We start from the raw sequence: 22,526 nt of genomic DNA, 5'->3' as shown, positions 1-22,526 counted from the left end.
TCAGATAAGCTCCTCTAACCTACACCAAGTTCACACATAAGGACACAAGGACACAAGGACAAAACAGTAGAATGCTGTCAAGTAGTGCATCAAAATTCAAAGGCAACAAATACAACGTTACATACAACCACCTATAAAAAGCAAACGGTACAACCGCTCTAAATAAACTACAGCCAGAGAAAGAGATTATCTCCTTACCTCCATATAAAAACACCACGGTGGTCAGCTGTCTGTCAAGTTCATCTCTGGCTGCTCTGCATAAAGCAGTGAACACAATCAGTTTTGACACCGTGTCATCTGAAGTAATGACTCTCCATAACCCCAAAATAAAAGACAAAGAATCAAGATTGCTTGAGAAATTTGTATTTCTGTCATTCATCAGCAACCCTGTCATTCCAGTACATTCCCTGAGGTTTTCAATACCAAACAAACACAATGCTGCAAACAAACGACTGCTCTCAGGGTGGCTCTGGTATCTCTTTGGGGAGCTGAACACCCCCGATTTCCGTCGTCTGTGTGTGTGAAACGGCGAATGAACAAGAACGTCGTCATTCTCCCTGGTCTGTTTTAATGTGGTTTGGGGAAATTCTTTGTGAGGGTTCAGGCGGTTACTTTCCTGGCGCAGACAGCCGTGCGTGGGGAGTTAGCGAGGTGATCTCAGTCAAGTTTGCCTACAGTGGAGCCCCGATTCAGACAGCCAGACACCATAATGCCAGTCTATCTGTAACCCATAATGACTGTGTGCCACTGGAACCGGTCATTTTCGTTTTCACTGCCAATTCGGCCCCTGGCGTCCTCGCCTCACAACTGCTGACTGCATCTAATGGCCCGAGTTGTTAACCTTTCTACATTTGTACTCATATGGGAAATGCAGTTGTTTAGACATTTTATATTGGTCGGGTGTAAGTGATGGATGCGCCTCCAGGGAGGGGACTATATCTCTTCTCGCGGAGAAGCAGAGACAGGACAGAGTAAGAGGTTCTCTGGGGAACAGTGCGATCTGAACCACTGGCCAGGTTACAAGCTCATGTGGGAGCATAACCCCCACTCTCCTCACCCCTGCTAGCTTTTCTTTCAGCCCAGGAGATTTCAACTACTGTCAAACCCAGACTGGGTGCTCTCTTAATCATCTTAAGAGCAAAGCTGGCATCATTGTGGGTCCGCTCGCTCGAGAAGAGCAATTTAATGTTGCTGTTCTTTATTCTGCTGGAGGGGAAATGTAGACACATTATTTATATTAAAGTGAACATCGCTTTGTGAAATGTTATCAAAACACATAGACGTTAATCTAGATGCAGTGCGTGAAGCTAAACATCTCTATGGTAAAAATGAAGCTACAGCCAGCAGCCCGTTAGCTTCTTGTAGCTCAAAGACAGGAAAGGAAAACATATGTCGTTACAGTTGGAGATAGCCACGCGAGCTGTTCCCGGTTTCCAGCATTAGTGCTCAGCTAACTTGCTGTTTTCTATAGCCTTGTACTTAACTGACACATATGAGAGCGCTATCAACATTTTGTATCTGACAGTGCAAAGCACCTGTTCTGTGAGGCTTGTGTAGCTGCTGCCCTGTCAGTGTGAAGTCGTCTTTCATTGACTTCTGCTGTGGCTCAAGTGCAGCCACAGAGGAGATAAGGGAACACCATGTGGGTCCCATCCTTTCTGAATGTGCTCGAGAACAGAAAGCAGAGACCTCCAGTGCTTTTGAAGTGCGTAAGGAGACATTGTTGCGTGTCAAGTTAACTTTCTGCTCTCTCTCTGCCCCCCCCCCCCCCCCTTCCCCATTCTGTCCTCTTGCAGATTGTGGTGTTGAAGAGCACATTGCGAAGAAGGACCAGCGTATACAAGAAGAGAGACTGTTGCACAATGTGCTAGGAGAGTGCGGGAAGAAATCGTGTTGTTTTTCTGATATTGTCGAGGTGTCAGAGAGACCAGAAAGGACACAGCCATGGGGCGGAAGAAGATACAGATCACCAGGATCATGGATGAGAGGAACAGGCAGGTGAGTGTCAGAAATTTCTATCTACAACAATCCATCTATCTATCCATCTTATCTGGAGCAGGTTCAAATACAGTTTAGGTACAATATTATAAATAATGTAATCTTTATAACTTATTTCTAAGCTTAACTGACAAGATGCCACCACATCCTCCTTGTGTGTCTCAGAAGACAGTCTGCTTTGTACCTGTTTGAAGGTTACAGTCTTCTTCTATTCCCCTTCCTGTGTTGGACCAGAGTGCAGCAGCTGTCATGGTGTGCATGGATCTAAAAAGACATACCTCCCTCCCCAAAGCCCCAGCCAGCTGAACAGGGACCTCAACATTTCTTTGTCATTGTGGTCATATTTACAGACATGATTCCCCTGCCACCCTGCAATTTCGGCCTGAGAAGTTGATGAGGCAGCAGGAGCACTGGGCTGCAGCGGGGGCCTCATGGCGTGGGAGTAAACCGAGGGTAGCGAGGAGCACAGCGGGCCGCCTGTGGCCTTCCCACACTGTAGGGCTTGTGCCCTGGCCTGGCAGTATGGCTGGGCCCCTTTGCTGTAGCACCATGTGTTTGCAGCTGTTTGGTAGTAATTAGGAGCAGCCACTGCACCACAGCACCCTCTCATTTGCAGGGTGGGTCAGCAGGACACACAGCACCCTTCTCTGCCTCGGCTACACTGGGCCCAGCTAGCCGCAGAGAGGGAGAGAGCTGGAATTCACGCTGTCTGCTCATGTTAAATATAAACTCCTAAACAGCAAAACACTGTACAAAACAGCCGTGGCCTGTTTGTAACAAGAATAACAGGCTTGGATATCTAGAGCAGGAAGGCTGGGTCTATTTCTTTTTTAGCTACGCTCTCTTTGATTTAAGAGCTAAGTTGAGGAAGCGTGCGTGCAGTTTTTGACAAATTACACCAATTAATGAAGATGCGTAGATTTCCTAAGCCAAATAGAACACCCCCCTCAAAATATAATTTGCATTCTTCACAGGTGGAGCAACTATTTTGCTGTGCACACATAAATATAACAGAGCTACAGTGGTGCTGCCTCTCCTGAGGGTATTACAGTAACATGATACGGTACTAGCCAATCGGTACCCTGACCGTGTCTGTTCAGCCAAGTGCAAAACAAAAATCTACAATTATCAGTGTAACACCTGGCTCTGGGTTGATACATGCAGGACAGCTGGAAGGATTCATTGCTGGTATCTACACTGTATGCAATGACCTGCGACATCAGGGGAAACAAGAGAGGAAATTACATGAACACAGGTTGTCAACTGTTCGCTAGGTGCATGTATGAAGGGAGGGAGGGAAGACATTTAGCTGTCTTGTTTCGCCGAGATGTGGATCTGAAGAGAAGGACGTTGCTTATTATTAAAGTGTCCCCCAAATCCAAGTGTTTGCATGAGATTTCAAATGGTTCACTGTAATATTTGTGAGAAAGTTCATCAGCAGAAGGCAGGCACTTCAGCTTGCATTTAGCTGGTTTTAGCTGGCTCAGCAGAGAAACTGCTGTGACAATAGGCCGCCCTACAAAATAGAGCTTCGGTATAAAGTGATGTATGCGTGTGTCTTTCTCTCTTTTTTCCCCCCTCATGGGCCATGAAGCGTACAGTGCCATCTCCCTGGGGCGTGCTCCTAAACAAGGGGGAATAACCATTAGCATACGGTCCCCATTGTCGTGAGACAATTTGAATCTTTATCTACGCCGCTCTGCTGCTAGCTATCCATACTCTCAGGATTAAAATGAAAGAAGTCCCTAAGTGGGCTAATTAGATAGTGCTGCCATACACAGGATGTTGTGTGGGGACAACGGGGGCTCCCTTACATTATCATTGCAAGTGCTTTAGGAGGGCTGTTAACCTTTCAGGATTTATAACATGGGCTGTGGCAAAGGCTCAGAAGGTCTGTAATTGTGCAATCTATCAGGAATTGTGAGTGCAGAGTTGAGACAGGCAGTGAACTTCGCTGATACTTTGTCTTCAAGTCATTACCTATGGTGCATAATGACAACACGCTTTCATAATTCAGAGTAATGAAGTGTATTGTGCACAAATGACAAGTGAGATTTCGTCCCGTTGTTGCATATGTCGCGTGCAAGTGAGACTTTTCTGTGCCGCTTTATGTTCACACACTGCTGTGTAGCCCTGCAGAGGTGAACAACATGAAACATGGAGGCAGCAGAGGTCCTTTCATGCATAGCATAGGATGGTAAAGACATAAATACTGAGCCATTTCCTTCATAAGTGACGGTCGTACAACACAGCGACACAGTCATCAGCCAGACTGAAACGCCGATTGCAAATGAATGCTCGGTAACTATTCAACCACACCGCCCTGGTTGATTCTCCACATCTACAGTACTCACAGCAATTATTACAGCAATTATTTATTGTACACTATTATCTAACATTCATGTTTGTATCATCTCTCTGTCTTACTATCACGCCCACACATACAATGCCTTACAGTGGAAGAATATGGACCAGTAAATTGTGGCCCATCAAAAAGAGAAAATTATGTATTGTCTATTGGCAGATTTTGAATTTAAAATAGCAGAGTCGGTGGTACTTAATGAGCATTTTTGGGGTATCTCTCCTACTTCCCCTGGATCTGCAATGGGGACGATGGTGGGGAAGGGAGGGCACACATTAGTCTTGAAAGTTAGTGGAGAGAAATTGTGGTGTGAGCAGTGTCTAGTGACGTCCTATGGATGTCATTAAGCAGGCTCACTGGGGGTAATTGCCCAAGTCATTAAAAGTTTGATGATTTTGCTGCTGGGTGGAGGGTTGCCTGCCCTTGCTGTGGCTCATTTTGGATTGTGCTCTGGCACTTCAGATGCCTGGAGGCACAGAGCAGCTCTATCGCTCTCACTTTCTCCCCAGGGAGCAACACAGCGCAAACCTCCCACTTTTCAGCCTTTACCCATTCCTGTGGTTCTGAGCGCTCATCATTATTATTTTGACAGGTAAAGAGCTTGTTAATAGACCATGGACAGAACAGAGAAACACTGTTAAATGTGACAGCTAGCACATATATTATCATTGTTCAATATGATATGTGGTTTCCATAAAACTTCGCTGAGGCAGCAAAACATGTCGTCAGGTGATTGCAATTGTACTGTCGAGGGTGCACCTTGTATCACGAAAATGCTCACAGATGATGCTGAATTATGAACAATTTCTTCAAAATGCCGCATGGCCTCTTATTCCAATTACAGTTTTCAATAAATAAAAAAAAGTTGTCTTTAAACTGGATCATTCTGGTTATTGATTGTGCTATTTCTAAGAAGCCTACTCTACCTACGTTGAGTTGACCAGGATGTCATCCTCTCCACTAAACTCTCCTCTAGGTTTCAAGGTCAGTCCCACCCAGTAGACGTGGCCTTTGCGGTCTCAGTTGTCCACATGGGGATCCTGGGGCTGTCCTCTTTCCCAGCCAGAGCTGATCCATGCAGACAGTCGTGGTGGCCCTGGCCTGTCTCCCAGGCCCGCACACTCTGGCACCGCGAAGCCAGGGCAGCAGCCACAGGGCTAGGGTCACTCTGCCAGCTGGTGCCAGACCTCTCTGACTCTCAAGCCCGCTCTCATGTCTGCCATGGGGGCCGTCAGAGGTGACATGAGGTTCTTATAAGGCCACTAGCTCGTCACCCCTCTGAAGGTGTTAGTGACTCAGACATCTCCTGCCATACCCCAGTCACAGCTGCACTCTGAGTCGCAGATGTCTTGTTTGTCATCTTGGCACCTCTGCCTGAGGACAGACATTGATAGACCTTTTGATTGACACATCAAATGTGTATGGACATGTGTGTTGGGGTTTGTTGTAGCATATTTTCTTGTATACTATACCATTTTCAGTAGCAGTAGAAGCATGTGTGACAGGTACATATGCTCATTCTTTAGATTTGAGATGCATTAGTCTCAAGAATATTACACGGAGATAGATGGTTGAATTTGGCATGCCCAGCTGTTGTAAAAAAACCACACATTTTGTGCTGATTTTATTTTTAAAAGCGACTAGTGAGCACAGTTTCTCCAGAAGGCAAATTTGCTTGTTGCTGTTTATGTTCATTGTTTGTAGTTCCTTTGAGTTTAATTCTGTCAGTTCCTGTGAATCACAGGAAGATTTCCATCAGCAAATATTCCAAACTTGTATTTAGGCAAGTAGGGTGAGTCTCTTATAACACGCTGTAGTCTGCGACAGCACCACTCTGTGATATGGGTGTAGCATTTCTACACAAACATTTGCATAGTGAACCTTAATACTTGTCTTGTACGTGAACAACTTGTACCCAAAGTATATGACACATACATATGAGAAATTAATTACCAAGCTCAATTAAAGCTCAGTAAAACAGGTCATGGTGGTAGGGCACTTGGGAAGAAGTTGGAAACGCGGAAAGTGTGAATTGAGAGCAGAATTACCACCTCATCGTGACATTGTGGGAGCTTCTTAAAGGTCAGGGCTTTCAGTCTAAATGAAATGCTAGTATAGTCACTGATCTGTCTGGTATTGTGTGAGCTGTTGTAATGACCTTATCAAAAGCAGAGAAAGTTAGAATTGCCCCAGTTTATTGAAAGTTTAAATGTGGCCTCCCTTCTTATTTGCCTTCACATTTGATTTCACAGAACATGTGTAAGATGCACTGGTGCCGTGCTACAACACAGCTTTACAACACTCCGGCTAATCCTGTCATTGTGAATTACATAAATTAGTCAGGGAGCTAGGCTGCATGGGGACCACGTCTCACTATAGGAGCCATGCAAATCTTTAAAACCACAGTCGGTGTCTTTGTGGGTGTCTTTGACTTGATGAACCATAGGACAGCTCCGCCAGTGAACCTCCCACTTGACCTCGAAGATGTCTGTGGTTTTCCACTGTCTCACCAGTTACCCCAGAGAAGATGTGGGTGGATGGAGGTTCTATTTATGTCTGTTGCTTTTTATGTTTAAAGCTGTTGTGTGTCATGACTTATCAAATTGAGCTGGCCATAGTGTAAGAAAAGGAGAAAACCTCGGGCAAAACTGTTTAAAATAGCCTCCTTCTTTCCCTGTTAAAGGTAACTGTATGAGTACAGAAGAGTAATGCGGTCGCCACCTTTTAATGGCGTTGTGAGCAGCAGCTGGCTTTTGTAGAAGTACTGTGTTTGGGGCTGGGGCATGGACCTAGTCTCCATGCTGCTGCTGAGGTTGAAATGAAACGGTGCTTGGGTCAGCAGCTCTGCACTCAGCACTCTGCCATGCACCCAGGTGGAACAAAGTCCTCGCTCAGCGTCTCATCCTGGGCTTCCTGCTGTAAGGTGACATCTCCACGGCTTCACAGCCACATTCATCTACTAAAGAGCATACCATTTGTTAATCAATTTCCCACATGACAGTCCCTACTTTCCAGTTGGTTAGGCGAAAAAAACAAATAGGCAAATGAGCGGGTGGGCAGCACTGGCGTTTAGTCAGAGGAAGCTAGTATCGGCTGGTTAGAACTGCAGGTGCTCTCGGTCCTGATTCTGGTCAAATCATGTCCCCTGATCTACCGCCATGCAGTGATCCACCATGAGGAAACCATCAGAAAGACAAAACCCTCCCATGTTTTTTCTATTCCACCAAACTCACTCAAAGGCTTTATGTGTCCGCCATTTGCACGGAAATATGTCATTTGATTGAGCTTGTATAGAAACCATGTCATTTTAGAATTTGCCATTAGAGCTCGACTAACATCGGTGTATTGAATAGAAAATAACACGAGGACAGGCTCCTCCATGTCTGAAGCGGAAATAATAGTCCTGTGTAATTACCTGTAGTGTGGAAGATTTGAAATTCATTTATCACAGTTGGAGTGACCCCACTGCCTGAGCATTACATCGACACTATGCAACACATAGGATTATACTGCATTATACCAGTTAAAATGAGGGTATAGCCGCAAGCTGTGTCCAATTAAAGTTGAACAAAGCCAGCTCATCTGCTCAACTCCTCTCTTAGTAGGTCAGTGAAACTGATGGAGAATACAGACACATGCACTCCTCTGTGGCTCCGAGCACAGCTCTCACATTCACAAGCCACATTGTATAATAGTGCACATTTGACAAGACACATACACTAAAGAAAAACATACATCTGAAGCACTTATTTAAAATACAGGCATTTTAAAACTATTGTCAGCAAACAACTGTTACCGAACCAAAAGAGAAAAGCGTTGCCTCTCCAGCCTCCCTCCTTGTTAACTGTGTCTTTAGCTGCAGCATACGGTAAAGAGGTGGTGTCACATAATGACATGTGTGTGCGGGGCTGAAGCGACCACAGAGACAGAGCTGCAGCGATACAGGACATAAAGTCACTTTGCAGAGAGGGTTGCGTTACCACTGGAGTGATGTATGACCCAAAGTCCCATCTGAGGGCTCATGTTACAAGGCTTATGCTGCACTACAGAGATAGCTTTCCGTATATGGAGTCAGGGGCTACAGTAATGTATGGACCCCTGTTGTTGCCAAAGCTCTGACTCAGCTCGCTGACTCGTGCCTCTAACCCTGACCTCTGTTCTGATAACTAGACATTTCATACGTGTACTGTGTCATTGCAATCATTTCTAAAGGAGGAACGACCGTGTTATCTGTCACCTTGGTTACCGTAACATTGTTGTAATATAATGACAATTTTAATACTGTTATTTTCCCGGCTTAGTGCATTCCCTTTCAAACTTAGCAGTAGTGTTAATTTAGAGATTGTATACCACTTTGAAAAAAATAACATTTCAGCTGAAAGAAGCTTTCCAGTATTGCGTCGGGAAAGTTGCCGCCATAAGTCTCAGCGGTTGATGTGCATTTACTGCAGTAACGTATCATTTGTAGGTACTTGCTATTTGAGTATTTCCGTTTTATGGTATTTGTTACTTCTACTTTCAGGGAAGTATTACATTGTTTTTTTACTTCATGGTATTGTCACGTTTATCTTTCTAAGTAAACTATGTGAATATTTCCACTTCCACTTTCCACTTCCACTACTGATAATTGTGCAATAAACCACCTTCTGTAACAATAAGAATCATAAATTAACATTTACACCCGTGAAAATTGCACGTACCAATTTACTTTGGGTTTACTTTGAGCTCCTTTTTAATTTAGAGAACCAGTTTTGTCTGTAATGGATGTTTTTTCTTCTTCTGTGTGCTCCTCAGGTTACCTTCACAAAGAGGAAGTTTGGACTGATGAAAAAGGCCTACGAGCTGAGCGTACTATGTGACTGTGAGATAGCTCTCATCATTTTCAACAGCACTAACAAACTGTTCCAGTACGCCAGCACAGACATGGACAAAGTGTTGCTGAAATACACAGAGTACAACGAGCCCCATGAGAGCAGAACCAACTGTGACATTGTGGAGGTGAGTGGGAAAAATCTTCTTTCACATCATTCCTTTTTCCTATTTTCTATTTTACACAACATTTACACTCACATTTAATAGAATTAGGCTTAATTAAATATTTTCATACTGGATTCAGACTATAAGAGATCTTTATCCTGCGACTGTACAGCTCTGTAAATGCTCCACGGGTATAATGTTTGAGACAAAAACAAGAGTAAGGGAACAAGTAACTGTTTCCTTCTAGTCCACATTCAGATAGGGCACAGGAGGTCTGCAGTGCCTGATAAGTTCAGCTTCTCTTGTGCTCATCAACTGACGTGGAAAACCTATCTCTGCGCATACATGCCACAGTAGCTGCTGACCACCATTCCGGGCCCTGTTTCCCATAGATATTGTACCTGTAGGGCTCAGTTCTCGGGCTCCTCCTCGTCACAGGCCGTCAGCTTGGCCGTAGCTGCAGTGAAAATACAGTGTTTTGTACATTCCATACTGCTCTATAAAACAAGCACTTGGGTTTCCTGGCAGCTCCCGCAGGCCCGGCGACTGGCGGAAGAGTAAACCACTTGTTATGCCAGCATACAAAACTGTCAGCCAAAAGTGTAGAAGCCAAAGTAAATGAGAATGATTAGGGATGCATCCTGTTCCAAACATCTTTGATTGGTGGCACACACTTGTGTGGTTTCTCGGGTTATTCAAGATGTGCTTTAAGGGGATGGCATCTTCATTCTGACTACATGAAAGCATATACAATGTATGTTAATGCCTATTGATAACATCCTGGTACAGCTCATATATAGGTGCCTATTCATTTGTAATAAGATTAGCTTGAGATACATTCTATTACACAATGCATCACAATTCTCTGGTGTCTTTACGGACACCTAAACATATCTATTTTTACCGATACGCGACTAAGAGACATTAAGGGATAAAGATGGGTGAGATTGAAACATTTCAAGAATCCTTGCTTTGGAAAAGACTTTCACTTGGAGGAATTAGTGACATTACATGCAGCATAAAGGAGTCAGCTGTGGCCCATTATCTTTTATTCATGCTGCTGCTGCTTGTGAATTACCTGCTTGGCAGAGCTGCAGAGGAGTGCTCTGGCATCCAGTAGACTCATGCAGTCACTCCTCCATCAGGGGCCCTCGGAGCAGAGCAGGGACTCACCTGCATAAAAAATACATGGATACATTCCTTACTTACGTAACAGTGACCACACATTTATTTTTGCCGTGACTCTGATGGCTGTCTTACTTTAAAAAGGCAAACGCAACGGCCTTTCAAACTCTTGAGTCCTCATCGGGATTCCACTGCCTACCAGTGGGGTCATTCCCCTTATTTCACATATGTGAATCTGTGGTCTAGCAATGTATGTTGATGTTTACAGCGTGATGTAATTGTAATATGCATTGTGCATAATGTAGTACCAGCAGTCCCATGCTGATCTCCCACTTAGCCCTTCTGGCTACTCTCTAGTAAGCTTCCCCGTTGCACAAAAGGCGAGCACAAGCCGCCGTTGTCCCCGCTCACTCGGCTAGCGTCTTTGCACACATGCACACATGCCCCTCTGCCTGCTGGCTACGTGGTCAAGGTTCAGAAGTGAGGAAGCAGAGCAGAAGTAACCAACCTAGTCCAATTCTCAGCATCACCACACACCCCCATTACTCAGTTGGCCATAAAGCCCTTATCAGTGGTGGTTCATAATCTGTGAGATGTCGTCATAATTTAAGAGGAATTCTAATCTGAACAGTTTTCCTGGCTGCCTCTTTTGGCAAAGACTTTGTTCTGCCTTTGTGCTTCTCTCCAGCTGCACAGATCCTGATGCACTACATGGAGGAGCTGATGCCTTATTGATGGCAAGAATCCAACCCCTCCTCTTTTTATCTCGTGAAATGGGTCTCACATGAGGACACTTACACTGGACACTTATCTAAATTTTGTAATTGTGTGAAACCCATCTTATGCCATGCAAACAATCATGTGCTCGTTTGTCCGGTATGGGAGGCCAGAAGAACCCTCTCCCGCTCGTTCGGTGTGAGAAACTAAATCAAAGGTCACATTCCTGCTCAGTAGTACCATCTGTAGATAAAGGCTGAGCTGTGCAGTGTGGGAGAACAGGCTCCATGTTTTCCACAGATGGATGCATGCCTGGGCCACAGTTTGATAACTCAGTGGAGGGCCATGGACTTTGTCTCAAACTTGGCTCAAAGTCCAAAGCAGAGCATTAGGCGCAGGTTTTTCTTCTATCTGTATGTCGGTGTGTGCGTTTGTGTGCGTCTGCACGTGTTGATAGTGTTAACCTCGCCAACACTCCAGGCGGCAGGGGAACCGTTATATAAATTGTCTCCTCTTATCTAGTCACTTTTGTATTTTTTATTGTTGTACAATTATTAACAGTATTAGGGGAAATGTTATTGTTTGAGTTGTTGTGACTGTATTCATTGTCTTTTTATCATATTGTAGAGTACATACGAGTCCCTAAGCACACATAGACATGTACACACAAGATATAACACCAATAGATGTTCTATTTTGCTTTGTAAAAGAACACATTGCTGTATCTCTATTATTTTGTAATGCAGAAGAGCAACAATGTCTCAAAACTGATCAACATACAGTAATTTCTCTGGAAATGAATGTGGTATTTAATACGGTTGTGTTATTGTGAACCAGGCAGAGCAGGCTTTTGATGACACACGGTTTGATGGTGTTTTTCCTATTGTGTTTCTTATTGAACTCTGTGTATGCCACAAATCCAAATGCTGCCGTTAGTCATTAGATTAATCTAATAATATTCATTTTTCCACCACTCTCCGCTCGTGGAGCTAATGAGATTTTGCTCATGCTCCGCCAAAACCTCACACCGTTCTTCAGCACACAGAGCATCACTGTGTCTGCGGAAGAACCCTTGAAATCATATAGTAACTTCACAGGCCTCGTTTGGTATTTATCTTTATATGAAATATATTAATCAGGTTTGCAGGCATTAAGTCAACATTTAATTGTAATCTTATTACAACTGGGCTGTGAATAGTTTTAACCAAATTTAAGAATCCAATTTTAGTCAAATACCAATGCTTCATGATTGTAAATACCATGGCAGCACCATATACAATGCATTGACTTTTCACTGTCTTTTACCCTGATGATTTGTGAGCGTAAACAACATTCATAGGGAAATTCTGCCTATCTTCTTCATAACAAAGAGGGGAAGCCATTGTTAATGTGACTTGGGGGAAAAAAAGACAATTCCCTCTCTATTTATGAAGGAACGCCCCCCTCTCACAAGACCACTACAGTGAGAGGAAATGAGACTAAAATTATCAGGTAATTTCCATTAGCTTTTATCTCCTGATCTCTATCAATTGTTGTTATGAAGGGAGCTGTATTAATCATTCAATAAGATATGCAAATTTTGACCATTACTGAATGACACCGCCTTTGTTCTCATCTGAATCTATTTTGTTTGTGAATTTCACGACTGCCCTTTGCCGATATTACGTTGACTGAAGCAACACAATCATCACAACTAAGGGTTACATTTGTCATCGTGTGCCATATTCTGTATTTGATTTATTTTTCACCAATGGAGACAATCAATGCATTATTCCGCTATTACTTAAAAAATGCATTTTCAGCAATGTACAGCTTTAAAAAATATTTTATTGCCAGTTACGGCACGAACCCCTAATGGGGCTGAATGTGCACCATGAATTTCAGACAGGGGATGTTTATGTTGTCAATCAAAGGCTGAGCAGTGATTAAGACTCATTTCTATCTTAATGAATGCAAATTGGCACATCTGCTATGGTGGGCTAGCTGTCCAGACTCTTCAATTAGCATGATTGATCAATTATCCTTCTGCTGGTGGCTCCCTGGAAATGGAGGCTGGGGAACGAGAGAGGTGGGGGGTAGAAAGAGAGATAAAAGAGCATGAGAAGAAAGAATTAACAGAAAACTGTCCAAAACTGAATAAATGAAATGCTTTATTTGATTAGAGTCGAGAATAATTGAATTCCATTTTCCTCAAAAGAGGCCTTTCTCTTTAACACACAGTTCTTGAAACTAGACAGAGATGAGTCAAATTGAAAAAGACGTCATTTTATCTGTTTTTTTAACTTACGCACACCCAGTTTGGCACATAAAAGACTAGCTAAAAAATCAGAAGGTTCTATTTCTCAGATTAAAACAAAGGAATACATACAGTGTATTATTGCTGCAAAGTTTTTAATATAGGTCATGTGGCTCTGAATGTGTAATCGTGACTTTTTTCTACCTCGTTTTTTTTGTATTGCATTTCCATTGTGATGCATCAACTTTACATGAACAAAAACTCAATTTGCATTTTAAATAATGCGATTCTCCATCAGCAGATATTCTGATCAAATATTCCTGTGAGAAATGAGCTTCAGCCATGCAAATATTCAGTAGATCAGTACTCTTTCAACTCTGAAGTCTGTCGAGGATAGTGTGCTGCGCAGCTTGTTTGTGTTTGTTTTAACAGTAAGCAAAAATCCTTGAATATCAAAGCACACTGGTGAGACTTATCCGAGAAGCAGAGGCAGACTGTCCTCAGTGCGTATTTATAATTGTGGCACAGAAACATAAAAGGACGGTCAAATGAGGCTCTTATTGGCACGCAGGGAAACTGTCACTGCCACCATGTTCACTAATGCAGCAGCGAGTACAGGAGCGATGGTGGACACCGTACAGCTGTGAAGCAGTTCAGATTCTTTTGTGGAAAACTTTCCAACACATTGTATAAGAATTGGTCTTTTCGTAGAACAATTATTGTATATGAATAACACAATATCTGCATTTATTTGGATGCTTAAATCTAGAAAAAGCTCACTTGATTTAGTACATTTATGATTGTCGGCACATAAAGCAGTTTGTTATGCTACACATCTTACGTTGAAGCTGGTATTAACATGACATAATAACTAAAGGTAAGAAATGACTCGGTCAACTCCGATAAACAATGTACGTGCACATCTTATTTCCAGATTCAGGAGAACAAATACGAGACAGGATTTGGACAAAAAAATATTCCTCAATTCATCTGTGGATTTTCTTTCCGTTATTGTCAGACAAACAGACTGGAGCACAGTGTAACCCATGATACCTGGAAAAGACTGTCAGTGCTTACTCAAAATAGGACTCAACATTAAATGTATTCTGCAACTTATATTTAACTCATTTATCAGTTTTATAGATTGATCTAAAAATAGCAAAGCACACACAATTATGCAATTAATGAAAGTAAGTGTAGTCGTGTTCTTAAAAAAACAAAAATTCATTCTTTGGATAATAGTTTGCAGCATATAGTTAATGTGCCAACTCCCATAATTGTTTTATTTGAAAGAGATATCTTAACATATTATGTTTTTTGATGTATTTGAAATTATTTATTATTCAAATGATTTAGTTTTATAAATGAAAGTATTTGAGTTTAAAACTTGTTTAGATCATATTAGATTGGATGAGGTCACCAGTGGTGTCCATTCTAACCATTCTAACCATAATATTGGCGGAATAAGGACAGGCATTAGACTCGTACTATTGTTGTTGGTTTTGAGCTGTAGTTTGCATAATTATGTATGATACCAGTAAACTTTGGTAGTGTTAATGAAGTTTCATGTATTTCAGAAGATTTTTTATCTTTATTCCATGTGTAAAAAAAAATCTTTATTTATTTAGTTTTGTGCTTATAATACTATTTTCTATTGTCTTTGTCTGTTTATTCTGAAGTAACTGATGTTGCTATTGATCGAAACGTAAACTACATCACTTCCTTTGCAACAGCTCATTTTCCTCTGCAAAGACCAAACTCAGTGCCGGCTGTTGGTACCTCGTTTATTTGTGTTGATGTTCATGAATCATGAGCATAATCTAAATAATGCTGCTGCTCAATCTATTTATCCTAGAGAATAACAGTATCAAAAGGTTTAGAGACATACGAGATCTGATTTTAGGTCTATTTTCTCCACAAAAAAATCTAATCTAATGAGTTGTATTAAAACATTAATATATTCAGATAATTATTTCTCCCCCTGCCCCTTTTTTCTTTTTCTAGCCAAATTGTTCTCTTCTAGTTTCTGGTTGATGCTTCAGGTCCTCAGAGAAACATGCGTTGTGTTCTCAGTGTTTTATTTCTTATTTTTCTCATTACATTTCTGAGCTATTATCATTCATTTAAAAAAGAAAATAGAGTAGCAAGTTAATTAAACATGTTATATCTTGAGAAGATTGGACTTGATAAAAGCTGTTATTGTTGTTGAAAAAATCCTTAATTTCATATCGTGAGACTGGTCAAAGTGCTTATTTTTTGCATCATTATCTATCATTTACCGGTCAATTTACAGTGGCACGGAAAGGGAAAGCAGCTATTTTATCGAAATAACAAGTCTGAATTTAGATCTTTTTAAATTATTAAAATTTTGATCCAACTAGTGTCTGTTGAAAACATGCCTGTTCAGAACAAATGCTTGGTGTCACTGCTTGCATAGACTATACTATACCATACCTATACCAGGCTACACTGCGGTATTGATAGTTGTACTATTGAATGCTTCTTCTACCACTGACAATACCAACATACCAGTTGGAGAAAGCACAAGATATAGTTTGCTTGGGGCCCTAAATCCTTAAATCCGCCCCTAAAAAACTCTCCAGAGTCATGGTTACTTTCCATCACAAACGTAGCTGAAATACACCGAGCAGATGTAATTTTCAATCAGCCATATTAGTTGCTTGTTTTGACAAAACCGCTGAGGCTATAAATGAGAGCATGGCTTTAATCAGCAGATGTATTTTGCTAGCAGTAATATTTTGAGTGTTTTAAGTTAGTATCAAGTCTGTCACCGGGAGAAGTACTGTTTTACTCACAGGAAAACCTAAGTTGCGGCTCACTCACGGTCTCGCATGTGAAATACGTTTAGAGTCTGCTCCCAGTTGGCTATCCACTGGTTCTGACTAGGCAAGTGAAGCAGAGATGGGTTGTTGGGTGAACTGCAGTCGATAAGCAACAGCAACATGCTTAAGTCCAAAGGCACTCCCTTTGGTTTCCAGCACCAGGTGTGAAGTAGATCAGATAAAGACAGACTGAAGTGTCATCAATTAAATGTATTGTTCAACGATTTAAGTCTTGATTACACTTCATATCTAGCTCTTGGCTATTATTTATCTACTGCAGTCCTCTGTCACCACTATGCCATCACCATATGACTGTATTCCTCTTTTTGATATTTCAGCTCAGAGTCACAGCAGCACTGATGAGAAATCCTGTTTAAGCTAAATCAAATGTCATTGCTGTTGACATAGACTTATTGGGTTGATGTTGATTTGTCAGGGCTTTTCAATATATGTGACATTTTCTGCCAGCCCATTTTTAATATTACAGAAAAAAAGTATGTGCACTTTTGGTCTCCAGTGATTTATTTGAGAGATAATACAGTTATTTTCTATATTTCTATTTTGACTGTAGGCAACACACAGTATTGCAGATTATATTAAGTATGATGATATTACTGTACCTTAAGTACGGGTATTTCATTTTTATACATAGATATGTACATTCTCTGTGATGCTGGTTGAAGAGGTTTTTTGTTGCCACATAAATACTAAACCTGCCAGTCAATCTGTTGTCTCTGGATGGGGATGGTAAAGTAACAGAATGGGCAGTCATTAACGAGCGTCTTTGATATTTCTGCTTTGTCATTTGGGGTTCATAAAATGATATCAGCGACTTTTTATTTTCTGTGCACAGTGTTTTGTATGTCTGATAGCTGTCATTTCACCTTTTGGTCAGTGTTCAGCTCCTGGGTTAACTTGTGTTGTTGGTCAAATAAACACCAGCGTCTATTTTGAGACTAGTGCAGTAGGTCAAGTTTAAAATACATACCTCTCAAATAATATCAATAAAATAGAGAAAAGGGTTATCTTTATTTGCCCCAAGAATACCTCTGATCTTGTGACTTACAGTTATAGTATGTAGTTTCAATTCAAAATGCACCCTCTGGGTTTTATACATTCTGTATTTGTAATACTGTATTACTTCCTCTTTTATAAAGTTAGGAACATGGTGTAAATTCTCCAGTTCATTTAATTCATTATCACTCCCTTTATCACTCTTGATGAACAGCATTGCATCTACATTGATCTCACTTCTGGAGTGATCTGACTCAGGTGAGACTGGTCTGAAAAGTCTTCTCCTGCCACAGTGAGTGGAGCGGTATTAATGGTTCTGTTTCGAGCGACACGCTGGGTTTCAAAGTGCCCCTTTTTGTAGGACAAGGACTCATTTTCCTCTGGGCTTTCATTGAAAAAGGGTCAGCAGCAGTCCTCTTTTGTAGTTTTGAGTGTAATGAAACAGTTGTGGTAATGGTCATGTGAGTATATCACATGCTGTTCTGTAAAAGGTGTCGGCTGCTGGAACAGATGCACAGTAATTGCCAGCTGATGGTAGATTAATGGACTTTGATTTTTTTTTTTATGTAGCTTGATTATTGGAATTAGATTAGTCTTAATCAGCACTATTCCTGCTCTTTATCTGGGATTTTTTCCCATATTCAACAATTATCCTTTGAATTGCTGAATGGCTTTCTGTGCATTTAAAAACCCATCATGTATTACATCTCACTAGTGTTTCCAATGTGTGATGCTTGTTACCAGGTTACAGCGAAGATATTTGAGCTTTTAGCGCGCACTTCACTGACGTCAGAGCATATAATAAAAGGAGACACAACAACGAAAGACCACAAGCCATGCTGGCTTCTTCTGAATATTAGGTTCCATTGACGCTAATATCTTAATACTTTAAGGAATAAACAATACAGTTTATTCACCATAGAGAAACAAGATGTACATATTATTTTTTAAGCTGATTTCATTACATTTTCTTTTTTCCTGTTTCCCCCCCCCACTTCTTATTCAGACAAGTTACTGGTCTCTTATTTCAAGATATTTAGGAAGATCAAACTTGTTACCAGAGCTTGGTCGTCAGTTGGTTGGTTTGACAAATTGCTAACACAGATATTTAAAAAATGACTGCAGACAGACATGACCAAACTGTATAATATTCGATATTGAATTACTTCAGATTAAAAATAAATAAGATGTATTGCGTTTTCAACATGGAGGACATTATTTATCTCTCCTTGGAGCAAAAACCGAACTTCCACATTAAGTTGGGCATAGTTTAATCCTGTTCTCAAAGTTTTTACTTACTATTTTATCTGTTTTTAATGCTCCAAGAAATGTCTGAAGGTACAGGCACTACAGTCTGAATAGAATGGATTTCTTCTTCTTTATTTCAGCTTCCACAGAAGGATGCATCACTTGTCTGCAATTGTTATCTTAACATTAAAAACATAATAAAGCATATGTTCACTATTTTGTAGTTAATACTTTGCCAGTTTATAATGTTTCAATTCATTGAATATTGAATATTAATTAAATAAGACATGATCATTCTCGATGTCCAATCAATTGTTGTTGATATATTGTTCTTTGTTGACATTTTAAGCTTTTGCAACCTAATTGTACACTATCTAACTAATTAACTTTTATGTATGTGTTTTGATTTTTGCTGGTCAGTGTTTAAATACTTCAGAGCATATTGATCTTTTTCTTGAATTTATTCATAGGCATAAAAGCATCTAACAATGACATCATATTAAAAATGACTTAAAATTCCTGAAATTACGACTTTTTCATTATTCCTGAAATTAAGGTTTGCTTGTGGATACTTGACAGTATTTACATTATAGACTTCGCAGGAGTGCAGGGTGCACAAAAGTAATGTACTGCAATGAGTACTGTAACTGCTAATTATCCGCTATTAAGAGAAGTAATGGTTACATGATTTCTTCCCCGAACATTAGTTTCTCAAACTGAGCTCAAAGCACTTACCTGTCACAAACTGTGGTATGAACATGAAATAGGTCAGACATTGAGCTTGCCTAATTTGGTTTGATCTAGTTACAGAGCAACAGTGATGCTAGCTATGGTAAAGATCATTAAACCCACAAAAGCCGTGAGTCCACCCTCTGCGCTCTTCAATGACCTTGTGGTCTGAGCGTCTGAAATGAGACCTGGCTTTCGTGCACAGCGGCTTCTGCGAGTTAGCTTGTGCAACAATCAGCTTGCCCTTGTGCCCCTCTCCTCCCTCTGTGCGTGCTGTGCCGCCAACCCCTCCTGCCCAGGGGCGAGGACAGAGCAAAGCCTGCTGGGACTGAGGTGGGGGAGGAGAATGGGGGTTAGCTGGCACTGTGCCACCTTCCTCTGACTGCCTGGCCTGACTGGGGGCAAAGAGGGTGGCTGCTGTGTCTCAGATTGTTGAGGACAGGTCTGTGGTCTGGGTATAGAGTGTTGCAGAACAGACGTCCTGCTGGCACATCCTGCCGTCTCTGCCGCACGCCCCCCAGCCCCTCCGTACTCGCCTTATCGGAACTCCTAATTGTCCTTATGAATATTTTAGAGGTGAGCAGGAATGGAAGTTCAGGGTTGGGGGGTATGGTTTCAAGGGCCCTGACAGCTAATGATCCACTCAATGACCAGAGAGAGAGAGAGCGAGAGAGAGAGGGATTCAGAGAGACGGCGAGTAGAAACGGTTTGAAAGATTTGCAATAATCTGTATGTTAATATTTTTGGCTGGAGTGTAATATAGTCTGATCAGTTTTTAATGTGTGCCACCTTTTCTTTATGTGGGGTGGGAACAGAAAGTGTGTTCTCATTCTTTTTAATCTGTAGATAATGATGACATTGGTTTGCCTTTATCCTCAATTTGTAGTTGAATTCCCTCTTGTCTATACTGAAAATATGCAGTCCGCTGATTGAGACTGTTCCCTCTGACTATGGCGGCTAATAGCTTTGTCACATCAGTCATTCACCAGTCTCAGAGCAGAACGCTCTGAAGGGACTGCTCACTGCACAGCAATTTCCTCTTATTCAGTAGGATGGATGTGCTATTTTTAATTGGCAATTTAGTTGGTCAAATGCAGGTAACCCTTTGCCGTATACAATATGGAATATGATTAGTTTGTTCATGTATTTATTAGGGCTGTGAAACGATTAAAAATTTTAATCTGATTAATCACAGGTTTTTGTGGATTAATCATGATTAATCACATATTACCGATATTCTCGGTATATTTTGTGAGAACATAGAGATTTATGACAAAAGACGGATATATACATTTATACATTCTTCTATACAATGGTGCTGCAACTCAGCAGTTATTTAGCAGTTTTCTTCCATATGGAACATTAATACATCTTCATCCTAAACAGAATGTTTAATCCTCCTGTTACCTTTCGGGTCAATTTGACCCCATTCAATGTTTAATGTCGGTGTTCTTTGGGGTCAATTTGACCCCAGGCTGTTTTTCACTGTTTCAAACATATCAGAAATATCAACTTTTTTATTTATTTAAAGGGCTATTTAGGTAGTCAACAAACAAACATAAAGTACCTCACACTTAAACTTGGGAAGCAATATTAATTCTAATAATTTTCTGGAGGTTTTAATTGCTGGGGTCAAATTGACCCCGAGGGTAAAATATGTTCGGAAATGTAAAGGTAACAGGAGGGTTAAACAGAGCATTTTTCTCTTGTTTGTCAACCATTAACTCCACCATGATACAATCTAAAGGTGGACAGATTGACAAGTGACTTTTTTTTTGCTCGGTCCCAATGCGCGCGCACGGAGCTCTGTGGCGCGCGAGACGGAGATCGATAAGTTTTAACGCAACGCGAAGAGACAGAAATGACATGCTGCTGTGGAGATACGATCAACAACAGACGTTTAGTTTGATAAAAGAACAAAGACGTGCTATAGAGAACATGTCAGGGGGCGGGCCAATCTTTTTAATGTCATGCGATCTACCAACACTACGCCGCGATCGACTGGCAGGTCGCGATCGACGTGTTGAGACCCTGATCTACAGGAAGTAAAAGTCGTAACAAGGTTTCCGTAGGTGAACCTGCGGAAGGATCATTACCGATGAACAGCACGACCGTCTGCATGAGAGCGGACAGAGTTCAGATTGAAGTGGTGTATTGGAAGCTCATTTTGCAAGTGACTTTTTTTTCGTCCCGACGACCAACAACAGACGGATTGGAAGCTCATTCTGCGCATGCGTTAAATGCGTTAAAAAAAAAAAACTAGTTAAACCTGTAATTGAATTAACTGAGTTAACGCGTTATTTTTCACAGCACTAGTATTTATATATTTCTGGTTTAGATTTTGTGAGCACCATTCATTTTGGATTAATATCTTAATACAATCCGACTTTGAGCTCACAGTTCATTGTGGTCTGTCCATTGTCATTATGTCAGGTTGGATTGAATCTCACTATGTATATGCAGCTACAAGAAAATAAGAACAAAATAAAGTGCAGACGGTCGAGTTGCCCCCTCCTGTTGCTCTTCCTGTCCACTGTGCAACTAGACAATAGAGTGGGCCCCGGGAAGGACATGAATCCAGCCTCATATCCTCATATCAGTCAGTAATGTGTAATGTTCATGAGACTAAAAAACATATGTCTGGGAATTACGGAGGTCTCCTTATCTAATTGCCCCTCACATTCAACTGGCATTATGCGGTGGGGAAATGGTGAGAGAAAGAGACGAGGAAGGCATCCCACAGTAACCTAGAGCTTGTCCATGGCATGTATACAGGGCCCCACTAAAGACCAACCAATAGATGGTTTTATTCCCCTCAAGTGAAGACTACAGCACCACAGGGGATAGAGAAGATGATGGTAGTTGTGAAAGTCTCTTAAGATGTTATATAAGAGCAGAAATATTCCTTAGCAGATAAAAGCTTTCCTGTCAGTCGCCTCCCCACGCTGGTTTCCTCTTGCGTTCACACTCAAAGAAGCCCTTTGATAAGCACATTAGACGGAACGGCCTGGACACAATGGTGATGTCATGAGGATTAGCACGCTACCTCGCTTAGTGTAGCAGCGGGCACAAAAGCTAATTCACAGCAACTGCAGGGCGAGGAGACCCGGTGAAATGAGGTGAGGTGAGGCCGCAGCCCCACAATCAGTTAAAATATAGCTTGTATGTACTTTAGGGAAAGCTGGAACAATGCATTAAACATGCTTGTGGCGCTCCACTTTTGGAACACTTTGTGTCATTTCCAGCTGTTTCGCCATCTTGCTGTTGCGGGGCCTGT

General features: G+C 41.4%; 1 protein-coding gene across 6 annotated transcripts in view; it reads left to right on the top strand.

Moving 5' to 3' along the window:
- Nucleotides 1-22,526, top strand: part of mef2aa (myocyte enhancer factor 2aa) — an 82,002-nt gene that overhangs the window by 38,533 nt on the left and 20,943 nt on the right. For all 6 annotated transcript variants that reach the window (XM_056417621.1, XM_056417622.1, XM_056417625.1 and 3 more), the window contains 2 exons: nt 1,797-1,998; nt 9,155-9,358. In XM_056417621.1, coding sequence (XP_056273596.1) covers nt 1,945-1,998; nt 9,155-9,358 — 258 coding nt within the window. In that variant the 5' untranslated portion in view covers nt 1,797-1,944. The remainder of the gene's footprint in view (nt 1-1,796; nt 1,999-9,154; nt 9,359-22,526) is intronic.

The sequence above is a fragment of the Pseudoliparis swirei genome, chromosome 6, assembly GCF_029220125.1.
Source record: "Pseudoliparis swirei isolate HS2019 ecotype Mariana Trench chromosome 6, NWPU_hadal_v1, whole genome shotgun sequence".
Taxonomy (NCBI): domain Eukaryota; kingdom Metazoa; phylum Chordata; class Actinopteri; order Perciformes; family Liparidae; genus Pseudoliparis; species Pseudoliparis swirei.
Note: the sequence above shows the minus strand (reverse complement) of the source record. Positions and strands in the feature narration are given on the sequence as shown.